The 20,209-nt window shown below is 26.1% G+C and overlaps 1 protein-coding gene across 1 annotated transcript in view; it reads right to left on the minus strand.

The window, feature by feature from the left end:
- Positions 1 to 543: 543 nt before the first annotated feature.
- The window catches only part of LOC129957579 (TBC1 domain family member 4-like), a 41,300-nt gene continuing 21,634 nt past the window's right edge, over positions 544 to 20,209 (minus strand). Inside the window, exons 9-20 of the mRNA XM_056069961.1 lie at positions 19,708 to 19,788; positions 15,551 to 15,984; positions 14,833 to 14,966; positions 14,242 to 14,373; positions 11,438 to 11,581; positions 11,092 to 11,241; positions 10,855 to 11,006; positions 8,843 to 8,935; positions 7,785 to 7,944; positions 5,086 to 5,255; positions 4,600 to 4,779; positions 544 to 4,187 (exon numbers count right to left, since the gene is read on the minus strand). Coding sequence (XP_055925936.1) covers positions 3,963 to 4,187; positions 4,600 to 4,779; positions 5,086 to 5,255; positions 7,785 to 7,944; positions 8,843 to 8,935; positions 10,855 to 11,006; positions 11,092 to 11,241; positions 11,438 to 11,581; positions 14,242 to 14,373; positions 14,833 to 14,966; positions 15,551 to 15,984; positions 19,708 to 19,788 — 2,055 coding nt within the window. The 3' untranslated portion in view covers positions 544 to 3,962. The remainder of the gene's footprint in view (positions 4,188 to 4,599; positions 4,780 to 5,085; positions 5,256 to 7,784; positions 7,945 to 8,842; positions 8,936 to 10,854; positions 11,007 to 11,091; positions 11,242 to 11,437; positions 11,582 to 14,241; positions 14,374 to 14,832; positions 14,967 to 15,550; positions 15,985 to 19,707; positions 19,789 to 20,209) is intronic.

Genomic DNA, 20,209 nt, shown 5'->3' on the forward strand with positions numbered 1-20,209 from the left:
TTAATCTCTAAATTCTACTTTCCCATTATTATATAAGTGTTTAATAGATCAGTAAAGCAAAATATATAATAAAAGAATTCAGTATATTACCTTATAAAATATTAGTTCTGTAATTAAGCCAAATTATTTTGAAGAACCTCAATTTCCTAATGGGGGCACCATTAGACACAGTTTTCTTAATTTATTTTTATCTCACTTATATAAAACTTACTATTTTGTAAAAAGCATATATTCGAGATTTAGAAAGAGTATCTTGTAAACAATTTCACCTATTAAATAATTAGATAATCTTTTCTCTTCTACAATTAAGAAATATCAAAAAAGAGGTAATTAGATAATCTAGATCACAGGTATGAATCATAGCAATGAATATGTTAAGGTTTAAGACACCTTTGAGTGGTTTCTGAAATTTACAAAATGGTTATCTTATGACATTTTGTATTAAATTAATAAAATTAAAACATATAAAATTGCATAAAAGTGAAAGAAGACAAAATTATGAGGCAATAATAAATATATTAATTTTTTTTTATTAAATCTGCATTTTTATCAATAAGAAAGGAAGAAATATAAATAATAAAATAAAAAAGAAAAATATTAACCAAATTGCAAATATAAGATATTAGTTACATCAATTTTAAAAACAGTAGTTACAGGTTGTTTAATTTTGTCACACTGATCCTCTCAGTCCATTATACTTACAAGTTTAATCTCCAATTTAAATAACAACACTGATTTTCCATCAACATTTCAAACTAATGAGATCATATCAGAGTAAATAACGTAGATATTCGAATTCAAAAATAAATAATAAACATATATCAATACAAAATAATGTAAAATTAAATAATTTTTAAAATTATAAAATGGTTGTTAAATCTATATTAAAGCAATAAAGATGATTTTAGTATATTAATAATTTTAAAATGTTTACAGAATAAAGTTATAAATTATTTCCAATAAGAGCATGCAAATCTATGCAGTTTATTATGCACTTTAAAATTGAAAATCATTCGGTTTATCAAGAGACGCCTTATTTAAATATTTAAAAATAATGTCAACTGACACAAGGAAACTAATTTGAAATAAATGAGAACTGTATAAAGAATATTTAATATTTTCAATTATATCATTTCAATAAATAGGAACTAATTTTGTTTCAAAATATTTAAATGATCTTATAGTATTTTCAAATATTCAATTGTTCAGAGTAAGATCCTTTCCAAAAGCATTATGCACAGATTCTGCACTAAGCTAGATTTACATCAATACTGCAAAAACTTATGTACATAGAACAACGATCATTAATTAATATAATTTGTGATACTTAAAATATTACTTAATATAATGCTTTTTTTAATTAAAAAATAAATCCATAGGACTCTTTCATTTCAAGAACAAATAATTTCAGACTGAGAGGTATATCAGTATTCAGTAAGAAGGAATAATCTGCACTTAAGCAATAAACAAATCCATCGAAAAATCAAATGGACACAAATATACAGAAAAGAAAAGTAATGAAATGCCTGAACTTTGTCATGTAGACATTACAATTAATACAGATATACAACATTGAAATGCAGAGGTATTAATTTTTATCATCAATTATATATATATATAAACTCTAATATATATACTGACATTATACAGCTGCATTACTTGAAAATGGAAAAATATTTTCTTTTTGAAAATTTCATATAGTACACAATCACTTCAACTTAATAGAAAAAAAATTCAAATAAAATATAGAATGAACTATGTTTGCATTTTAGTAGTCGCATTTAAAAAAACAATGCAAATACATTATAACATATCAACTTGCATCTATTAACAAAAAGTAACTTAAATAATTTAGATGTTCTAAAAAGCACACACATTGTCATAAAAGTATGTTTTAAAAGTACATAACTAAAAAAAATATCAAATTAAGTAAATTCAAATTAAGTATAAGGCATTGAATTATCACATTATATACATTTGAAAGAATCCATGAAAGCCGCATATGAAGAAATTTTTATAAATCATTTTAATTCTTAAATGGTTCTGAATGGCGTGTATAAAAATATAACTCTATATAAAAAAAAGCACTTCTAATTGTATTTGATTTTCCAGTCATTTTTAGAAGCCTTTTTGATATTTGAAAAGTGTTTTTAAGTACAATAATTAAAATAAATCAAGTACTGATATTATAATCTATATTTAAGTACAGCAAGTAAGTAGAAGAATATAATATTGGTGGCAATTTTTAAAAATGCTAAAAATATTTTTAACAATGAACATTTTTTTTCAAGTGAGCCTGAAGCCTTTTTTTCTTAGAATTAGATTTAAGTAAGATGTATCGAGTTATAAATCAGATGAAAAATTTCGAAGAGTGAAGATTCTCACAATTTCATTTCGAGCAACTTTCTCATATATACATATAAATTCAGCAAAGATCAGAATATAATTTATGATACACACTTTTATTTTCCTCATTAAATAATAAGCTAAAAAACAATCAGATCCATAAATCAAAGTGAAATATTTTTACCATCAGAAAACTGTAGTAAATATAACAACTTTCAAATATTTACATCATTTTTAGACAAACTTGGAATATTTAACATAACAAGAAGTTATTTTTTTTTTTAAATAAGTAGTGCAGTGAGTTGTTTTATGAGTTAAGGAAAGGAAGAAATACTAAGCAAAATTAAGATCTTAAATCAAAGAAAAAAAATCAAAAGGATATTAAAATGTATTAAGAAAAATCATAAATACTCAGTAAGTTTATCTTTACAGCACAGGAAAAGAATTTCCTGGTCAGAAATAAATGTCAAATTTGTAGAAGCTTATGTCTTTACATGTTAGGCACACGATTATATTTCTTGTTATGACTCTGAAACATTTGTCTTCACATAATGCAGATATTATTAAAAAAAAACACCATTATCTTCAATAATTTGTATGCATTTCAAATCACAGACATATTTTTACTATTAAAAATTTAGTTCCTGTAACCAAATAATCACCACAGATGCAAATACTAAAATGCGTTTGCAATTTTTTACAGAAATCATCTCCCTTGTGTGTGTTTGGAGAAATTTTATAAAAAGAATTTTAAATCTGATTTTGCATAATTGACCAATAACAGTATTAAAAATAAATTCATAGGAATTTTTCTTTAAGATTTGAGAGAAAATTTATGAGTCTAATACTAGTATTGATTTAAAATGTTTTGAAATTTTTTTACAACTCACAATCTAACAATAATATATATATTTAAAAAATTATCTTTATAAACCATTTCCTTCTATTATAAAAAAAATGCATATGTGCTAGTATAAGGAAAACCTTAATATTGATTTTTTAAAAATTAATTCATAGAATAAAACTGATAATTTTAAATACAGACATCTTTTAAAAATCATAACTAAATAGACTTTAGAGTTAGTATAGTCAATGTATTTTCTGAAGGCAGTTCAAGGTCATATTTTCTACCGCATTACTGGTACCAAACAAGGTAGAAAATGCGACCTTGAACTGCCTACAAAAAATATAGACTATAATGATCAAAAGCAAATAAAAAAGAATAAGTTTATTAACAAAATGATGCTAAATTTATAGACAAACTTCAAGTATTGCACCGTATAGCAAAAATAAAATCGCAAATTTTTAAAAACAAGATTGCATTACTTTTATAGACCAAATTATGTAAACTTCATTCAATCAATGGTTGCTGAAATGCTAACACATGATAGTTGTCTATGTTACTAATAAAAGAACTTCATGTTTTAATAAAAAATAAATAATACATCAAGAATAACATCTTTACCATGCAAAAGGTCAATTGAACAGATTTAAGACATATAAGAGGACTAGTATAGATATACTTCTCTGACATTAATAAAATATATAGTAATAAAAATCATTTTCTAATAATCTTTCATACTGAAGGAAATTATAAGCATATTATAATGGCACAGTTATTTTTTAACATTTTTCACTGAATCAGACTGACTTGCTACTTCACGCTCTAGAGGCGGACTTGCCAAGTCAATACTGTCTAGACGTTTTCTTAGGATATTTACGCTGTGGTGCATTGCATCCCTCTCATCTTGCAGTGTTCTCACATGAGATTCTAATTTGCGAATAGTGCTTTGGTAGGATGTAACAGAAGCCTCCAATTTACTAATTGTATTCAATGCAACCTAGATTGAAGCAAAAAGAATGTAATCTAATGACAACTTCCAAAAAAAAAGCAACAGTCTTTATTACAGAACAATATGCTAATATTCAATATTGATAAGATTATAGTAAAATAAGCATTTCTAATACCAATACCCTTTTTCATTGTTAAAATTATGATTAGCAATGCCTGCTTTCATAATCATAAATCATGCTTTCATCATAAATCTGCTTTCATTTAATCTTTTAAATTTTTAAACTAATCTAAATAGAATTGATATTTTAGAAATCGGTATCAAATGTTCTATAATATCAGAAATCAGAGATGATGAGTTCACAGTCTGAATGGTTTTACATGGAATGACTATGTATATATATTATTGGAAATTAAACACTATATTTGAATACAAGAAAATATAAGATCAATAAAATTACCTGCAATTGTTCCTGAAGTTCCATATTCTGCTTCTGCAGGTCTTTATTTTCATTTTCTATTTGTGTCCGCATGGCAGGTGTAGCTTCAGAGCTGGTATTTAATTCTGTCATTTCTTCTTTCAAAACCATATACTCTATTTGATATGTAAGAAGGGATTTCTCAATATCCATCAACAGTACCTGCAAATTACATAGAAAAAACTGTAATTAAAATTGCAGCACAGGCATTACTTTCTCTCAGTTGTAATATTTATATATATATATTAATGAAACTTTATATAACTAACAAAGATGCATTATAATTATCATGTGGTAATAAAACACATCATATTCATCAGACATCAATTATTAACATCATTATTACAAATTTTAATAGATCGATTATTAAAAGAAACTATTTCATGTAATGAAATCTAATGCTATTTATGAAACTTTTACTTTATTATTCGTGTTTTATTCATATTTAAAAGATGATTGATATATTACTTGATCAAGAACTTTTTCCATTCCAACATGGCCACTGGAAGGTAAAGTTGATTTCAAGAAGGACACTAATGATTCAAATGAGTTGCACTTAAGTATCTGGGCCTGGTGAACTTTCAACAGTAAAGCAGAAACTTTATACAGTACAGATATACCTTGCAAAAACATCATATCTGAAAGAATAAAGTATGATATATATAAAGAATATCGTTTGAAACACATTCAACCTACAAAAAATATCATATGCTAAAAAAGTATATATAGCTTGTTCGAATAAAATCTATAAACAAGATTTAAACAAGTATTTAATACACATATTATATTTTTCAACTGATTTTATACATCTTTGATGCATTTATTAAAGGTAATTTAATGTTTTAATTTGATACTACAATAAGACAGCCAGGATGGTATCTGAATGAACACTCTCACTCGAAATATCAGGACAAGGTCAGAGCAAAGGTTTTGACCTCTTACAGATTTAATATGACAATGTCTGCTCATATAACTTGAAATGCAGACTCTGCAGTCTTGAAGATATTTCTGATAAGAAAATAATAAACAAAATCAAATTCTGTAGTAAAGTGACTATTCCGAGGAGCAACTAACATTCCATGATCACATTTGCTGTTGCCTTGACTCATGAGTGAATATAATAAATTTATCATTATAATATATTATAAAAGATATTATGAGAGGAATATTTTGAATTGTTTAAAAATATAAAATCATTTGATGGTAAACATTAGAAACAATTTCATATAGAATGGAAAATAATATAAGAAAAAAATTGAGTAGAATTGTTTTTATGATATATGAATTAGCTTTTGAGAAAATTGGATTAAAATTATAGCATTAATGACAAAATGTTTTTAAGAATAAATTATATTTTAAGGTATTTTTTATAGATTTAGTTTAGTTATATTAACGTCCTGTTTTAAAATAACACTAGGACTATTTTGGGATGAAACTCATTATTTTGAACCGTGATCCAATGACGAGGATGACACCTGAGCTGGCACCACCCTCTTTAAACTTCCATGCCATACCAGGGGAAGGACGTTTGACCTCAATGGATTTAACGTGCCTCAGACCCACTTATATGACGGTTCTTCGGTGGAATCAGGTCTCGAACCTAAAACTTTACCACCAGGCCACCGTGGCCTATATATATATATATATATATATATATATATATATATATATATATACTTTATAGGATTATGTGGAATTTATTTGTTACTTTTTCAGTTTCATTTTAGGGACATAATTTTTTAAAATTAATACATTCATTCCATAATTCATGCTTTTTTTTGTGAAGTTATATATATTATATATATATATATAATTCCTTTTATAATTTGTTATTTTGAAATTAACTTTGATTTCTGATTAATATGTTTTTAATATACATTTAATCCTTTGCAAACAGAGCTAGAATTTAGTTTTATTAATATATAAATATACATTCAGTTATCCAAAAACTTCCATCATGATTACATTAATAACTTAATTAAATACTGATTTCAAATAAAATTATCATCATCATTATCAGCACCTGCAATGTCTTTTCCCTACTGTTTTGAGATTATACATAATATAAAAAAAACATAAAAGTGGACATATTGGAAAATTAAATTTGCATATAAAAATGTGAGCTAAAACTGCATTAGCTGAAATAGTATGAATTAAATATACATTCTAAGGATCCTGGTCCTGTTTAAGCGTTTACATTTATAATTTTATTATTACGAAAGATATAAATTGAACAAGAAGAAAGTCTGAATCTTTTCTTACACACTCCAGTTATTATATTAGGTGTACACATAGTACAGAATTACATCATTCAAGATTCAAATAAATAAATAAACATCCATTTTCATAGAAGTAAACTCAGAAATTGATAATTTAGCATCCTTTTCACAGAAATTTCAAAACATGGGTAGCTTTGAGTTTATCCCTTATTTTTCAGAATAATGCAAGAAAATATGTTTTCATGTGCTCATCTCATGAATAAGAAGTCAAGAAGAGAAAATCTCAGAATAATGCAATATATATATATATATATATATATATGTTTTCATATACTGATCTTCTTTTCTAAATCTTAGTTTATTGCTATACTATTAAAAAATTAAAGTTCACAACTAAAATTTAAATTTAATAATATACACATAAACAGTATGCAAAAGGAAAAAAATTAAGTTTTAGATGGGAACATGCTTAACAAACATAATCAAAAAATAAGTATATACAATTATGTAAAAGAAGTTTTCTTCTATTCAGTAATAGACACATAAAGAAAACGTTAAGCAATAAGCTTAGCTTTTTTCTATGTAACTATTTTATAATAGCTGAAGAAGTTCAAGTCTACAAATTAATCCTCAATCAAAATCAAAAACATTTAGAAATTATAAGATGAAATATTTTCCAAATTCATAAATTTTTCTTAATGAATAAAATTCTATATTTACTAATATTTTTCAAAATATATATGACATTCAAACAGTTTTGAAATTATTTCAGTTATTCTTTCACAAATAATAATAATAATAATAATTTCAAAGAAATACTTTTGGCAAACAGACTTAAGAGTTCCTAAAGCAAATCCTCTCACTGTATTTATAAAGACAAACAATATTGATAATGAGCTTTTACTAAAAACATCAAAAGGAATACTTCGTAAAATTTTAACCCCTTACCAAGAAGGCGAGCAACAAAGCCAATAGGGAAATGAGAAGCAAAAAGGGTAAGGAACCAAGGAGCAGCATATAACATAGGGGATACTTCAAACTTATCAAGTAATTCATGCACTTCTGGAACTGTTGTTTGTACAATACGAGCTAGCTGGTACATCTGAACCTATAATTATACAAAGAAATAATATGAAAATTTATTTTCATAATGCATCAATTCTTTTGTAATAAATATTAACACATATAAATACATAAAAAAGGAGAAAAAAAAGTAAAAAGCAAAGTAAATAAGCATTTTTTAAATATTAAAATGATTGTATTATTAACTTGTGCAATAAATTAAATATAGTAACTTATGGTTTTAGTCTTAATGACATAAAATATTAAGAAAATTAAAATTAAAAGCATTAAAAAATTACTACTATTTTCTGTTAAAAAAAATTGCAAATTTCCATTTTTAAAGTCAAGATTATCAATAAAATAAAAGATCTGCAGACAAAACATTGTAATTACTATCATATACTTCAGTATATAATTCAGAAGGATGCATTTTGTAATTAAATTATAACAGAGTTGTATAACGCATCCACTTAATAAAGTTGCAATACTAAATAATCATACAAAAATAATAATTAATTACCGATTTCCATATTTTATTAGATAGCAAGTATATAAATAAAATGATGCAAATTCTAGAATATGTTCATATGAAACAATACATAATAAAGTAGTGAACTAGTCGTTATGTCCAAAAATAATACATGTTAAAAATAATCATGCAAAATAACTACAATAAATTTTTTAAATCTAATTTTATACATTTCTCTAATTCTAAAATTTTAAAAATTCCTCAGTTACAAAATTTTAGTAAATTCCTCATGGGATTTTATTAATTTATAGCTTTACAACCAAAACATTGCAATAATATAAATAACAGTTTCCTATTCTGTTATGTAATTTCTAAAGCTAGAAATTACATGATAGAAGAAACTACTTTTTTTAAAAAAGCAGAAAACAATATTTTAGAGATTTTCTTATATATCCAAAAATAGAAAAGGAATCACCTGCAATGCAGCCATATCCGATTTGTATTGATTCCGTAGACCTAAGGTAAACATTATATGCTTCATGGCAAAGAATGCCTTTTCTTCGTCTAGCTGCAAGTAAAAATAATTCTTAATATAAGAAATGGAATATACTAAATGGCATATCCCTTCAAATAATAAACAATAAAAACAACAATGTTAATGGGTTTTTTTTAAACACAAAATACACTCATAGGAAAAAAAATTGTTTATATTTAAACATTGAAAATATTTAAAAAGATTTAAATTGTCTAAAATTTACACACACTAAAAAATTCATTATCTAATTTTGATTCTGACAAAAAATTTTTGATGTCTAAAATTATACACCAAGTTACATTTCTTATATGTATATAGATATTTCTGATTTTCTTTTAATTTCGTGCATAAATTTTTTTTAAAAAAATTTTAAATATAAAAAAAAGTTAAAATTTAAAAAAGATAGTGAAATTATATATTTCAGATTTCTAAATTCCAATCTCACAGTAAGCAACATTATTTCTTTTATCTAAAATAGTTGAGGCTTATTGCAAAATATTTCTTAAGATAAATTTTTATTTTGAGTTTGAATTGCAACCATTGATCTTGGAGAGAATTTTTTAATGAAGAAGAAATTAATAGTGGGAATAAACAAGATTGAGGAGTACAATGAATGCAGTAGAATATCTCAATCAAATTGAAATAGTTTTTCTTTTGCAACTAATGTAACATGCAACTTTGCATTGTTGTGGCGAAAAATTATACTTTGTCAGTTTGGTGATTCTAGCCATTTTTCTGCTATAGCAGCTTTAAATTTATAAAACTAATTTAAATATTTTGCAGAATTGATGATTTTACTTTGACGAAAAAGCTTGTAGTAAATACCATCTTTGCCATCCCACCAAATAAACAAAAGTATTTTTTTCAAGTGAAGTCCAAAGGACAACCTTCTTTAGACCAGTTGCATTCTTGATGCACATTTTGAAATACAATTCAAGTTTCATCTAATGACAAGTCTCTTAAAAAAGTTCTTTCAGGTCAATGGAGAAGCAAATCACAAATAGAGAATACAGTTTGCAAGATCAGTCTCTGTCAACAGGCATAGAACCCAAACTGCACAATGATTGATATATCCCATCCTGAAAAAGTTATTATGTTCTAGGAATGATAATCACAACCAAAATTTCACATATTTTTAGTGAACATAGTTTTAATGAGGTCCATATAAATTGTTGCTAGGTGCCCAATGCCATTTTCATCTTTCAAGACAAAAGTGCCAGCTCTAAACTAATCGCAGTTGGTCATAATAGACATAGCACCATTCCCATAAGTCGGCGACAACAAAACCTGTCGATACTGCAAGATCAATGGTGGCTGGGTGGCCGGCTGTACGCAAGAAGAAGCACCATTCCCATAAATGACCCAAATCTCATCTGCAATATCTTTTGCACTATTATCTTTTTTAAAGCAATGAAGCATAACATACCGCAAATGCTTTTCTTTGACTATCTATATAATAGAAAAAGTATTAAAACTAATTGCATCACCAATCATATAAATTTAAAAGAGCTCTAGGATGACTGAAGTCTATGCCACAGATGGTTAAAAAGTAAATTTGCATGTTTATATAAAAATAAAATTTATGGGACAGCATTTTATTAGAAAGAGACAGAGGCTTCATTTTTCAGGCATAAATATAAGCAATGATTAATCTAATTTTCCAGGTGATAATCTATCAATAATGTTATTATGTCCCTTTTACAGCTTTCAGTATTCAAGGGAAACACAACTCTCTTAGTAGAGTTGTTTGAAATTGTAAGATTAAAATGAATATACAAACAGAAATATTATTTTTTATATTTATTTATATAAATTTTAATATTTCAATAGTTTTTAACTAATTTATATTTACCAGTAATGATTTTTCACTCTTTCTATTAATATTAAAATTTCAGACTCATGAAAAAATGTTCTGCAGTTGAAAAATATTTTAGAAGTAAAAAAATACTCACATGTAGTAACAGAATACCACCCAAGAAACTCAGCCCTTGACAGTAACCAACTTCTTCATCAACAACAGAGTATGCCTTTAAGAGGCTAAATAATGATAGTTGGCCAGGTCCCAGCACTTGTTTGAAATATGGATGACCAGGATAAGTACGTCCTAAATAAAGTAATGATTAATTTTACAAAAACAAACTTAATAGCAATAAAATTTAAGTCTAGTAACTCAAACATAAGCAGCTTACCTATATCGATTAATATTGCATGTTGATAAGGAGTAAGTTTTCGTAAAAGTTCAATATATGGTGTATTGTCAACTGCAGGGCATTTATTAGCCTTACAATATTTATTTGCTAAGAAAATCCAAATTTCTCCACGTTTTTGACGAGGCACTCCTAAGGCATGCACAAAAAGTTTTTAAATATGAAGAGCAAATGACTGTTAAAAGGAAATCTCATATAAGAATTCACAAAATTAAAAAAAAATAGTATTTGCATAGAAAATTGCATTATAAGAATTGTTATATTTTAAGTTCTTGTTTTTCTTAAACCTATTAAAAAATTAAAGAAAATAAACAAAAATGCAACATACCATACTTTACAGCAGATTCCAGAGTACTGTAATCAGCATCAGAATTTAAAACAGCATCCCACTTTTGAATTGAATCATTTGGGCAAGGACATATAACATCATAGTCTAATTTTGTATGTTTTTCCAAAATTCTGTCTTGTTTCACTACAAAAAAAGTTTTAAATCAATCTGTTTGATTATTAATTCATTTCAAACCTAATAGTAATTAAAGAAAACACGTATGAATGCTTTAAAAAAATTGAGGACTTGAAATTTTAATGAAGAAATATGAGGTCTTTAGAATTAAGGAAAAAAAAGGGGGGGGGGGGGGAGGGAAGAAAAAAAAATCTTTACCTTTGAAAGCACATAATATGGACAGTTTATATTAATGTTCTTCAGTTTTATAAATCAAGAATAAATATGTCAGTTTAATTAGTACATCACTGCAAATATTTAATGTAACATTGAATTTCTTATTAGTTCCTAAACTCAAAAATAGAAATTATTTCTATTACTAATAAAGGATACAGTGTAACTATGTGTGTGCATGTTGGAGCTTTTCAAGGAAGACTATTTATGCTAGAGTTATCAAATTGAGCAAAAATATACTTTGGAAGGGGAGACAATGTACTTTTGAGTGATTTATTTTTTAAATTTTAGTTAGCATTTTAATGAATTAAAAACTAAACAATATTTTGACCAATATTTTTTTTTTCTGTAATACCATTGAAAATACAATCGTAAAAGAATAATTTTTACAACATCTTTAGATTAAAAATATTATGTTTTCAATAATATTAAATTGTGATTAAACTGTTTCGCTTATAAAATTTTTCAAAAAAAAAAAAAAAAAAATCCAAGCATTATTTGTTACACTACAATGTACAATATATTTCACAAGTACAATGGAATTCAAACTATTTTCATTACTTCAACACCAGATTCTGTTCATGTCTTCATAATCTGTGGCACTTTTATAGTGAATTTTGGTTTTCTAATTTTTATTTCATTCATATTTTTGCCTAATGAATAAACAAAGCCCACTAAGATATTATGTACACCAGGAAATAAATATGATAATTGAATGATATTAGTTGCTATTCTTTATAGTTAGTTGGTATTTGCTATTCCAGCTAATATGCAGTTGGAGGTGCTCACATAATATATAAAAAATGAGTCATACCAATTTAATGTTGAAATTAAAAGGGCACATGAAATAATTAAATGAAGCTACAGATTGGATAAGATAGCATGAAATTGGACAAATATGTAACCATATTAAGAAGGTTTATGTATGCATAAGATGCAGAATTGGTATAAAACAACTAAAATCATGCTTCTTGATTTTGAAGCTAAAAAAATACTTTGCAGAAGGAATCATAAAAATCAAGTTATACATAGAAGAATTAATTGAATTCAAACTGTTAATTCAATTGACAAAATTGGTCAACAAAGAACACTAGCATAACTTTAAGCAAAATTTTGTTTAATAGAGTAAAGAGAGGTACAGTTATCTTATTAGCAATTAATTTTAATAACTGAATTACTTAACTTAAATTAATTTTATGGTTGGCGGAGATTTTTTTAAGACCCAGTTTTATGTTTCAATACAAAACCCCAAGCTAAGGAGACTTTCATAATGTCATCAAAATTTATTACATTTTAAAGATGCTAACTAGAACTTCAATAATGATAAAAAAACATCTCTGAAAAATAAATTGTTCATGTTAAAAAAATACTATAACAAATTTAGAAAACATGCAATAATAGTTTGAATCAATTCATGGGACATTACAATCAAATGACAAACATAGTAGCACATGCAATCCAACTGTATACTGTATTACATTTAGTTGGGTTCCAAATGCTTTTTTCATTTATAAAACACAAAATGCATTTTATAATTCAAATGATAGAGCATGTTAGACACATAGCCTTTGAGCATGATTTAACATCACTGTCATTTAATATTAAAAGTAATTCAGAATTTATAAGACATACACATAAACTGTACTCGTATACAATTTTTTTTCAAAATGTATTTATCTTTAAATATATAGATTTATTTTTCATAAAATCTATATATTTAAAGTAACAGCTCCATTTTCCCAGATATGATTTCATAATTTTTATTTCATGTAAATGCTCCTTGGATGTGTCATCAATCGTCACTGTCCCCCACCATTCTTCATTTCTAAGAGAGATCTCAAAAATATTATTTCACACTACATTCTTTGGGATGGGAGGAATAATGACAGAATCTAGCAGTTCCAACCATCACATTGATTTCATCAATTTTTATTTCATAAGAAGATAAATAATATGTCATCATTGGTTACCTCACCACTCCATTTTTTAAAGAGAAATCTCAAAAATATTACTTTACTGCACATCATCGATGTAAAGAAAAAGGGGGGGGGAAAAAAAGCACAAGTTGCCAATTTCAGCACAGAACCAATATCTATTTAATATGAAAACTCATGACATTTGTATATCTCATGAAAGTCACGATATATTGTAAAATCAAATCTTGCCACAGTTTCAATGATGCACCAATTTCATCAGTTAATATTTCTACTTCACAAGTATAGTTAATTAATTAGAATACTCATTTGGTGTGATAAGAGGTAAATTATTAAATCTGGTTGATATTATGAAATTTATGCAATTAAGATGGTGGGGAAATAGCTGATTTCTGTTCAACCCTTTTTATAATAAATTCTTAATATTTATTTCAAGTTAAGATTATTTCTAAATGTCTTTTAAAAACAATTTCTTATAAAAAGATTTATTATTAGGAGGGATGAAGATGGTCAGAAAATTACTTTTTAATTTCTTCTGTTCCCTTTCCAAACGAATCAGAATAATTTGTTCCATAATTGCCTTCTTCCACAACGCTTTTAAATGCGCAGAAGAATGTTTAGGAACTTCCATTCTTTTTTCTTCTGTAATTTCTCCTATTAAAAAGGAATAAACACATGCAGCAATAGACATACATTTGGGAAAATAAGACAGAAAGAAAATCGCATAAATAAAAGAAAAAAAGTTTAAAAATTAAGTTAAAAAAAACACGGATATTATTTTTCTTTTAAGGATAAAAATTTTAGAATCACAGATATTCAGTCACATATGAATCACAATTAAAAGTATCAGGAGTACTGAATCCTTTTGTAAACTCCACGTTTTAATTGTTTTACATAAATAGAATGTAACTTACAAGATGTTGTTTATTACTTTATTATTTAATAATATAAAATCTGTAATTCTATTATCATTTACTAACTTTTAAAAATAAAAAATAAAGAAAATTATCACTTCAATAAATATAAAATATGCACTTTTTAAAAATCATATTTTATCATCAAAAAAATAAGTATTAGTCATCTATAATAAGTAGATTTTGATCTATATTTTACCAAATATAATATCCTTTGTAAAAGGTCTCTGAACTCGATTAAAGAGCATTTTTCTCCAGGAACCTTTGGAACCATGCTGTTCTTTGATTTCTTTCAAGGGAAAGTTGCCTTTCTTAGAGCCAACTCGTAAGAATCTGAAAGACCATATTACACATAACAGTTATTAAATTTTATTAGTCACATATAGTCAATTGTTTTACAAATTAATTTGCATTGGATAATATTAGTTAGTAAAGCGTGGGAGGATGGGAGGAGTGTGTGCTCTCAGTAGAATGCAAATAAATTTCTCAGAAATGAATAAATATCACAAAACTAAAGATCAAAATTATAGAGAAATAAAAAAAATACATATATTACACATGCAATAAAGATGTTTTTTGAAGTTATAATATCTTATATTAAATTTTAATTTGAGGAACAGAAAATAACCGGAAGGAGCTATAACAAAATCTTGCCTTGTTTCCGCAATAAGTCTGTAGGTCTACTAATAACAGAAAAAGAAATACATGCATTATATTCAAAAAAGTTTCCATTGCCTTATTTATGAGGACAATCACACTTCTAAATCTAAATAAAAATGCTGTTAGGGGACTTAGTTGCAGCATCACATCATTACATCTTCAAGCGAAACAAAACTACCAAAAGGCAACTAAGAAGTGATTGGGTTCATTTTGCAGACTTCACACTACACAGTTCATGCTGATGACATTAAACTTACATGTTTCTCAAAGGAGAAGCTTTAAGAGGTGTCCTAGGCAATTCATTTATTTTCACATCAGAAGTAGTCATATTTTCTTTACGTTGGGATGGACCCTGATGTTCGCCCTGATGCAAATCCCATAAAACTGCAGCAGTATCACTCAATGATCGTTCAGTTGCATTTCTTAGTGAGACAGATTCTTTTCGTGTTTGCTCAGTCGGTTCGAAACTTATAAGTGGCCCTTCTTTAGGAGGAGGAGTCGTATGTCTCATGAGATCTTTCTTTGAAACATTTTCATCAACAGGTGGAATTTTGGATGAGACACTTGCAGCTTTGGAAAGTTTAGAAGCTTTTTGATGTTCTTTGGAAAAATGCAAGCCTTTTTTATCGATTATTTTGAAATCAGCACGAGCACCAACAGGTAAAGATTGAGTTTTAGTAAGTGGAGCATCCTTAGTTAAAGTAAGAAAAGTAAAGAGTGTTATTTCATAGAATAAAAAGGAGAAAATACAAAAAATAGAAGGTAAAATAGCAAGATAAACATTATTAGGTGTTTTCTTTATGAGAAGAACAAAATCATCATTTACTACAAGTAAAAGTGTGCAAAAGAAAAACAATCACCTTTTGGAAACCACTCATATTGAAATGAAATATTCAGTGATAGAAAAAAAAATAGTACAAATTTATTTGCCATATGTAATATTAGGAAAATTATAAAAAAGCAACTGAGAAAAAAAGTTATAAAAGCCACCAGGAAAAAAAAGTTTAGAAGAAAAGTTTTTTTATAGTTCCAATAAAGTTAAAATAACTATAATATCTTTGAAAGTATTTAAAATTCTAAAAAATTTGTTAAATTTCCAATATACGTAAAATGATTCCTGATCTGGACTTCAATAAACTAAGTTATAAAAATTCAAAACATATTTTATTAATTTTTATAAAACTATCATTACATTTGCTGTAATTTATGCCAACAGTAAATAAGTGAGCTCATTACAAATGAAACAGAGGCTATAAAAAAGTAACAAAATATTTATTACATTTTGATGCTCATAAGTATTTTGTTGAGAGAATCAGGAATATCAATTTATGCCCAGATTTAATCGCAATTAAACAAAACCAAAATTCTTGGTGAACCAGATGGTTCCCTAAGGCAGTAAATAATAATAAAAAAAAAGAATTAAGGAAGATTCAAGCTTTTAAGAAGCTAGATAAATGATAAACAAGAGCAGTAGGCTTGGAACTTGCCAATTTTTTGATTTGTCAATTTTTAATTTTATATTTTAAATTTATTAACAGTGTCAAGTAGACACAAAATAATTAAATATCATTGCAACAAAAATGAGTATAAATCTAGAAATTATTGTATATTACAATGAATTATTCTAGAATATACTTAAAAATATCGCTAAACATTTAATATTAACAGAAAAAAAGAAAAAGAACAGTACCAAAATAACAACGGTACCACTAAAAAACGTGTTTTTTTTTTTAAATTTAAAAATGATGTAAAATTTTTTTTAATAATAATGCACTTTAAAGTTAATGTAGTAGCTATTACAATTAGATTAATTATTAATTAAAGAACCAGTTTAACAAACTGTTTACTATTAAGCACCCCCAACCAATGAAGTTACAGTATGCCAAAGTTCGTATTCTAAATTCAATAGTTCACTCTGAACAAGGTGTTTTAAACAATTTTTTCATCATGCATATTGTATTTTACAGATAGTAAAGCAGCTGATAAACAATACTATTTTCAGATGTTTCTAAGCTGAAAATATCCATACAATAACTATAATTAGTATTATATAACTTAATACTAATGAATGTATCATAATTCCCTAATATCACTAATCTCTAATCAGCAATACATATAAAAGAAATCAATTTAGAAGGATTTGTAGAAGAGTGAAATTTATTATATTGCAGTTGGATACTATTTAAAAGTTTTCTTAACTGTTTCAATACATAATGTAACACAAATGTATTGAACGTCCCCCCCCCCCCCGATTTATATAGACCAGTTTCTATATAAATCAGGGGGGGGGGGCGGAAGAAAAGCTCTAGGCAATTTTAGGAATAACAATGGTTAACTATTTAATAATTAGCCATGCATTCAAAAAATGTATAAAACTCTCATAATTATTTTCGGTTTTATAAATAAAAGAATTTTGGTTTCAAATATATATAAAATTTTATAATGGAAAATGCATCATATTTAGTTTAAAGTGTTACAAAAAATAAAGATAAAAGTGTGTGTTTCAGTGTATATTGGTATTCTACTGGTTAGACACTTTGACCAAGGGCTACCAAACTTGGCACATAGAAAGGTAAGAATGTGCACTGGGGAGATTTTTTTTTTTTTTTTTGAAATTCTAATTAATTAGAATCTGATAAAAATCCGACATTTTCCCACCATAACTTCCAAAAATATTACAGCAGAAAAACGAATTTTACATCATCTTAAAATTAAGGAAATTGTCTTTTTAAATGACAGTAATTTGATAGCATTGTAACTTTTTCTCAAATGTGGCATTTTTTAAAAGATTTTTTCTTGTGCCTAGTTTTGAACATTTGCTAATGCAAAATTTTGAGTTGAGTGTAAAAAAGTTTGAAAAAATGTTGACTTTCAATTTCTGAACAATACAAAGTTGCTTTGAAATTCAAGCAGTTTTTATTGTTTCATCAAATATTAAATTACATAATTTTCTTACACTTAAAAACTAAAGACTAGGATTCTATTGATTATCTGTGCAGTTTATGACGAATAAAAAAAAGTGAAGTTACAATATTGTGGAAATTAGAAAATGGATTAAAAAAATTTTTTATTCTTATTTTAAAATTGAAATATCAGTTTTTAGAATACTACTAAAAAAATATTTGATTTTAAACAACCAGTCTTGCTTCAAGCGAGTTAAAAAGTTAAAACATTCTTTTAGTGCAATTTTATCTTGGTCTTGGAATTTTAGGCTTTGGACTTTTTCTAAAATGCCCCAAGATTTTTTTTTCTTCTTTTGAATAATTTGTTTGAACGCTGTCATAAACAGTTCTCTTTGCAATGAATATTTGTTTAATATTCTTCCATAAACAATCCTCTCTTAATACTATTGACATGAGAAAGCATCATTATCATCTTTAATAAAGATATGGCATCATTGCAAGGTTTTGAGTTGACAGCAGGTTGAACCAAAATTTATTTGCACTCTCTTTTTTAAAAAAAAGATTTGAAGGAAACCGCTCTTCCCATTTTTCATTCGGGTTGCAGTTAGCAACATTCATCAGCTTACAGCTCTTATGATAATGAAATTTAAAAACTCACCATACCCTTGAAAAAAAAAAGCCATCTTGGGCTGCTGTTCCTATGATCGTTTTGGCAACTTTAAGCTTCAGATGTAGAGAAATAAAAATGTATAATCTCCAATCGCATGCATGATTGGCACAAAATGCTGACTCAAGCAATTTTCCCTGATTTTTAAATATTTTTACAAATTTCCCTGATTTTCCAGCTCTGTCGCCACCCTGTAGAACTGGTCTCCATTAAAGTAGTTCATGTACTCAATGAGAAGAGTATATGCAGGACAACTAAATATTGGATTCACGATTGTCAAGACTTTAATACCTCGTAATTTTACAGAATCATAGACATGGAAATATATCTAAATAATTTAACATTAATTAAATATAATCAAAAACCCTGCTGAAATTGACAAGAGTAAACAGATGGCATTGATGATTACTAAATCATTTACTAATATTATCGGAAATCTAATGTGAGCTCTTGCAAAATGAGCAAATACTATATTATTCACTCTTCTTCCTTTACATTAGAGTTGCAAAATAAACAAGAAATTTTAGCACATAAATTTTTTAAAAATAGATTTACACTCAATTGATTCAAAAATATATATACTAAAAGAGCATAATTGGAATGTTCTTATTAAGCATAAGTGCAGTGACAAATACTTGTATACAACAATCAATATTTAAAAACAATTTGTTTTTATTTTTTATAAAAATATTAAACAAAATATAATAATTTTTTTCTACAAATCAATTTCATTCATTCTTCTAACATTTACAACTCTTTTAATAAGATACAATAAACATCAACACAGATTTAATAAGTGAAAAGAATACAGAATGACATTGAAATATATCACTACAATTTTTACCTTAAAAACTGTATCAAATGTACTGGGAAACGTTTTCTTGGCCATTGTTGTCAAATTACTAAGAGGAGATAAAGCTCTTTTCTGTACAAAATAAAATAAAACTATATATATATATATATATATATACTGTATTTACTATTGAATAGTAAAAATACACTTCTCTTAGAGATGGTGCAAAATTTGCTATAAAATTAATTTATTATTATAATTAAAACTTAAAAAAATATTCTCTAAATTCAATTTGTGCTGAAAAATGAAAGCAAACTACATAGATTGCAACTTGTTTATTTATTTCACTAGACTAAAGCAGTATTGAATAATAAGTAAATTTTAAGGAGAGGGGAGTAACCTCAAGCAATTTTTCTAAAAATTTAAACGTTTGTCTATTAAATTTTTTTTGGTGAATTCTCATACAAAAAAAAGGATTGAAACTTGAAAATGTGATATAATTTCAATATCAAAGATAAATACTAATTTAAGAAAAAACGTTTCTAATATAAAT

Source organism: Argiope bruennichi, chromosome 2 (genome assembly GCF_947563725.1).
Source record: "Argiope bruennichi chromosome 2, qqArgBrue1.1, whole genome shotgun sequence".
NCBI lineage: Eukaryota > Metazoa > Arthropoda > Arachnida > Araneae > Araneidae > Argiope > Argiope bruennichi.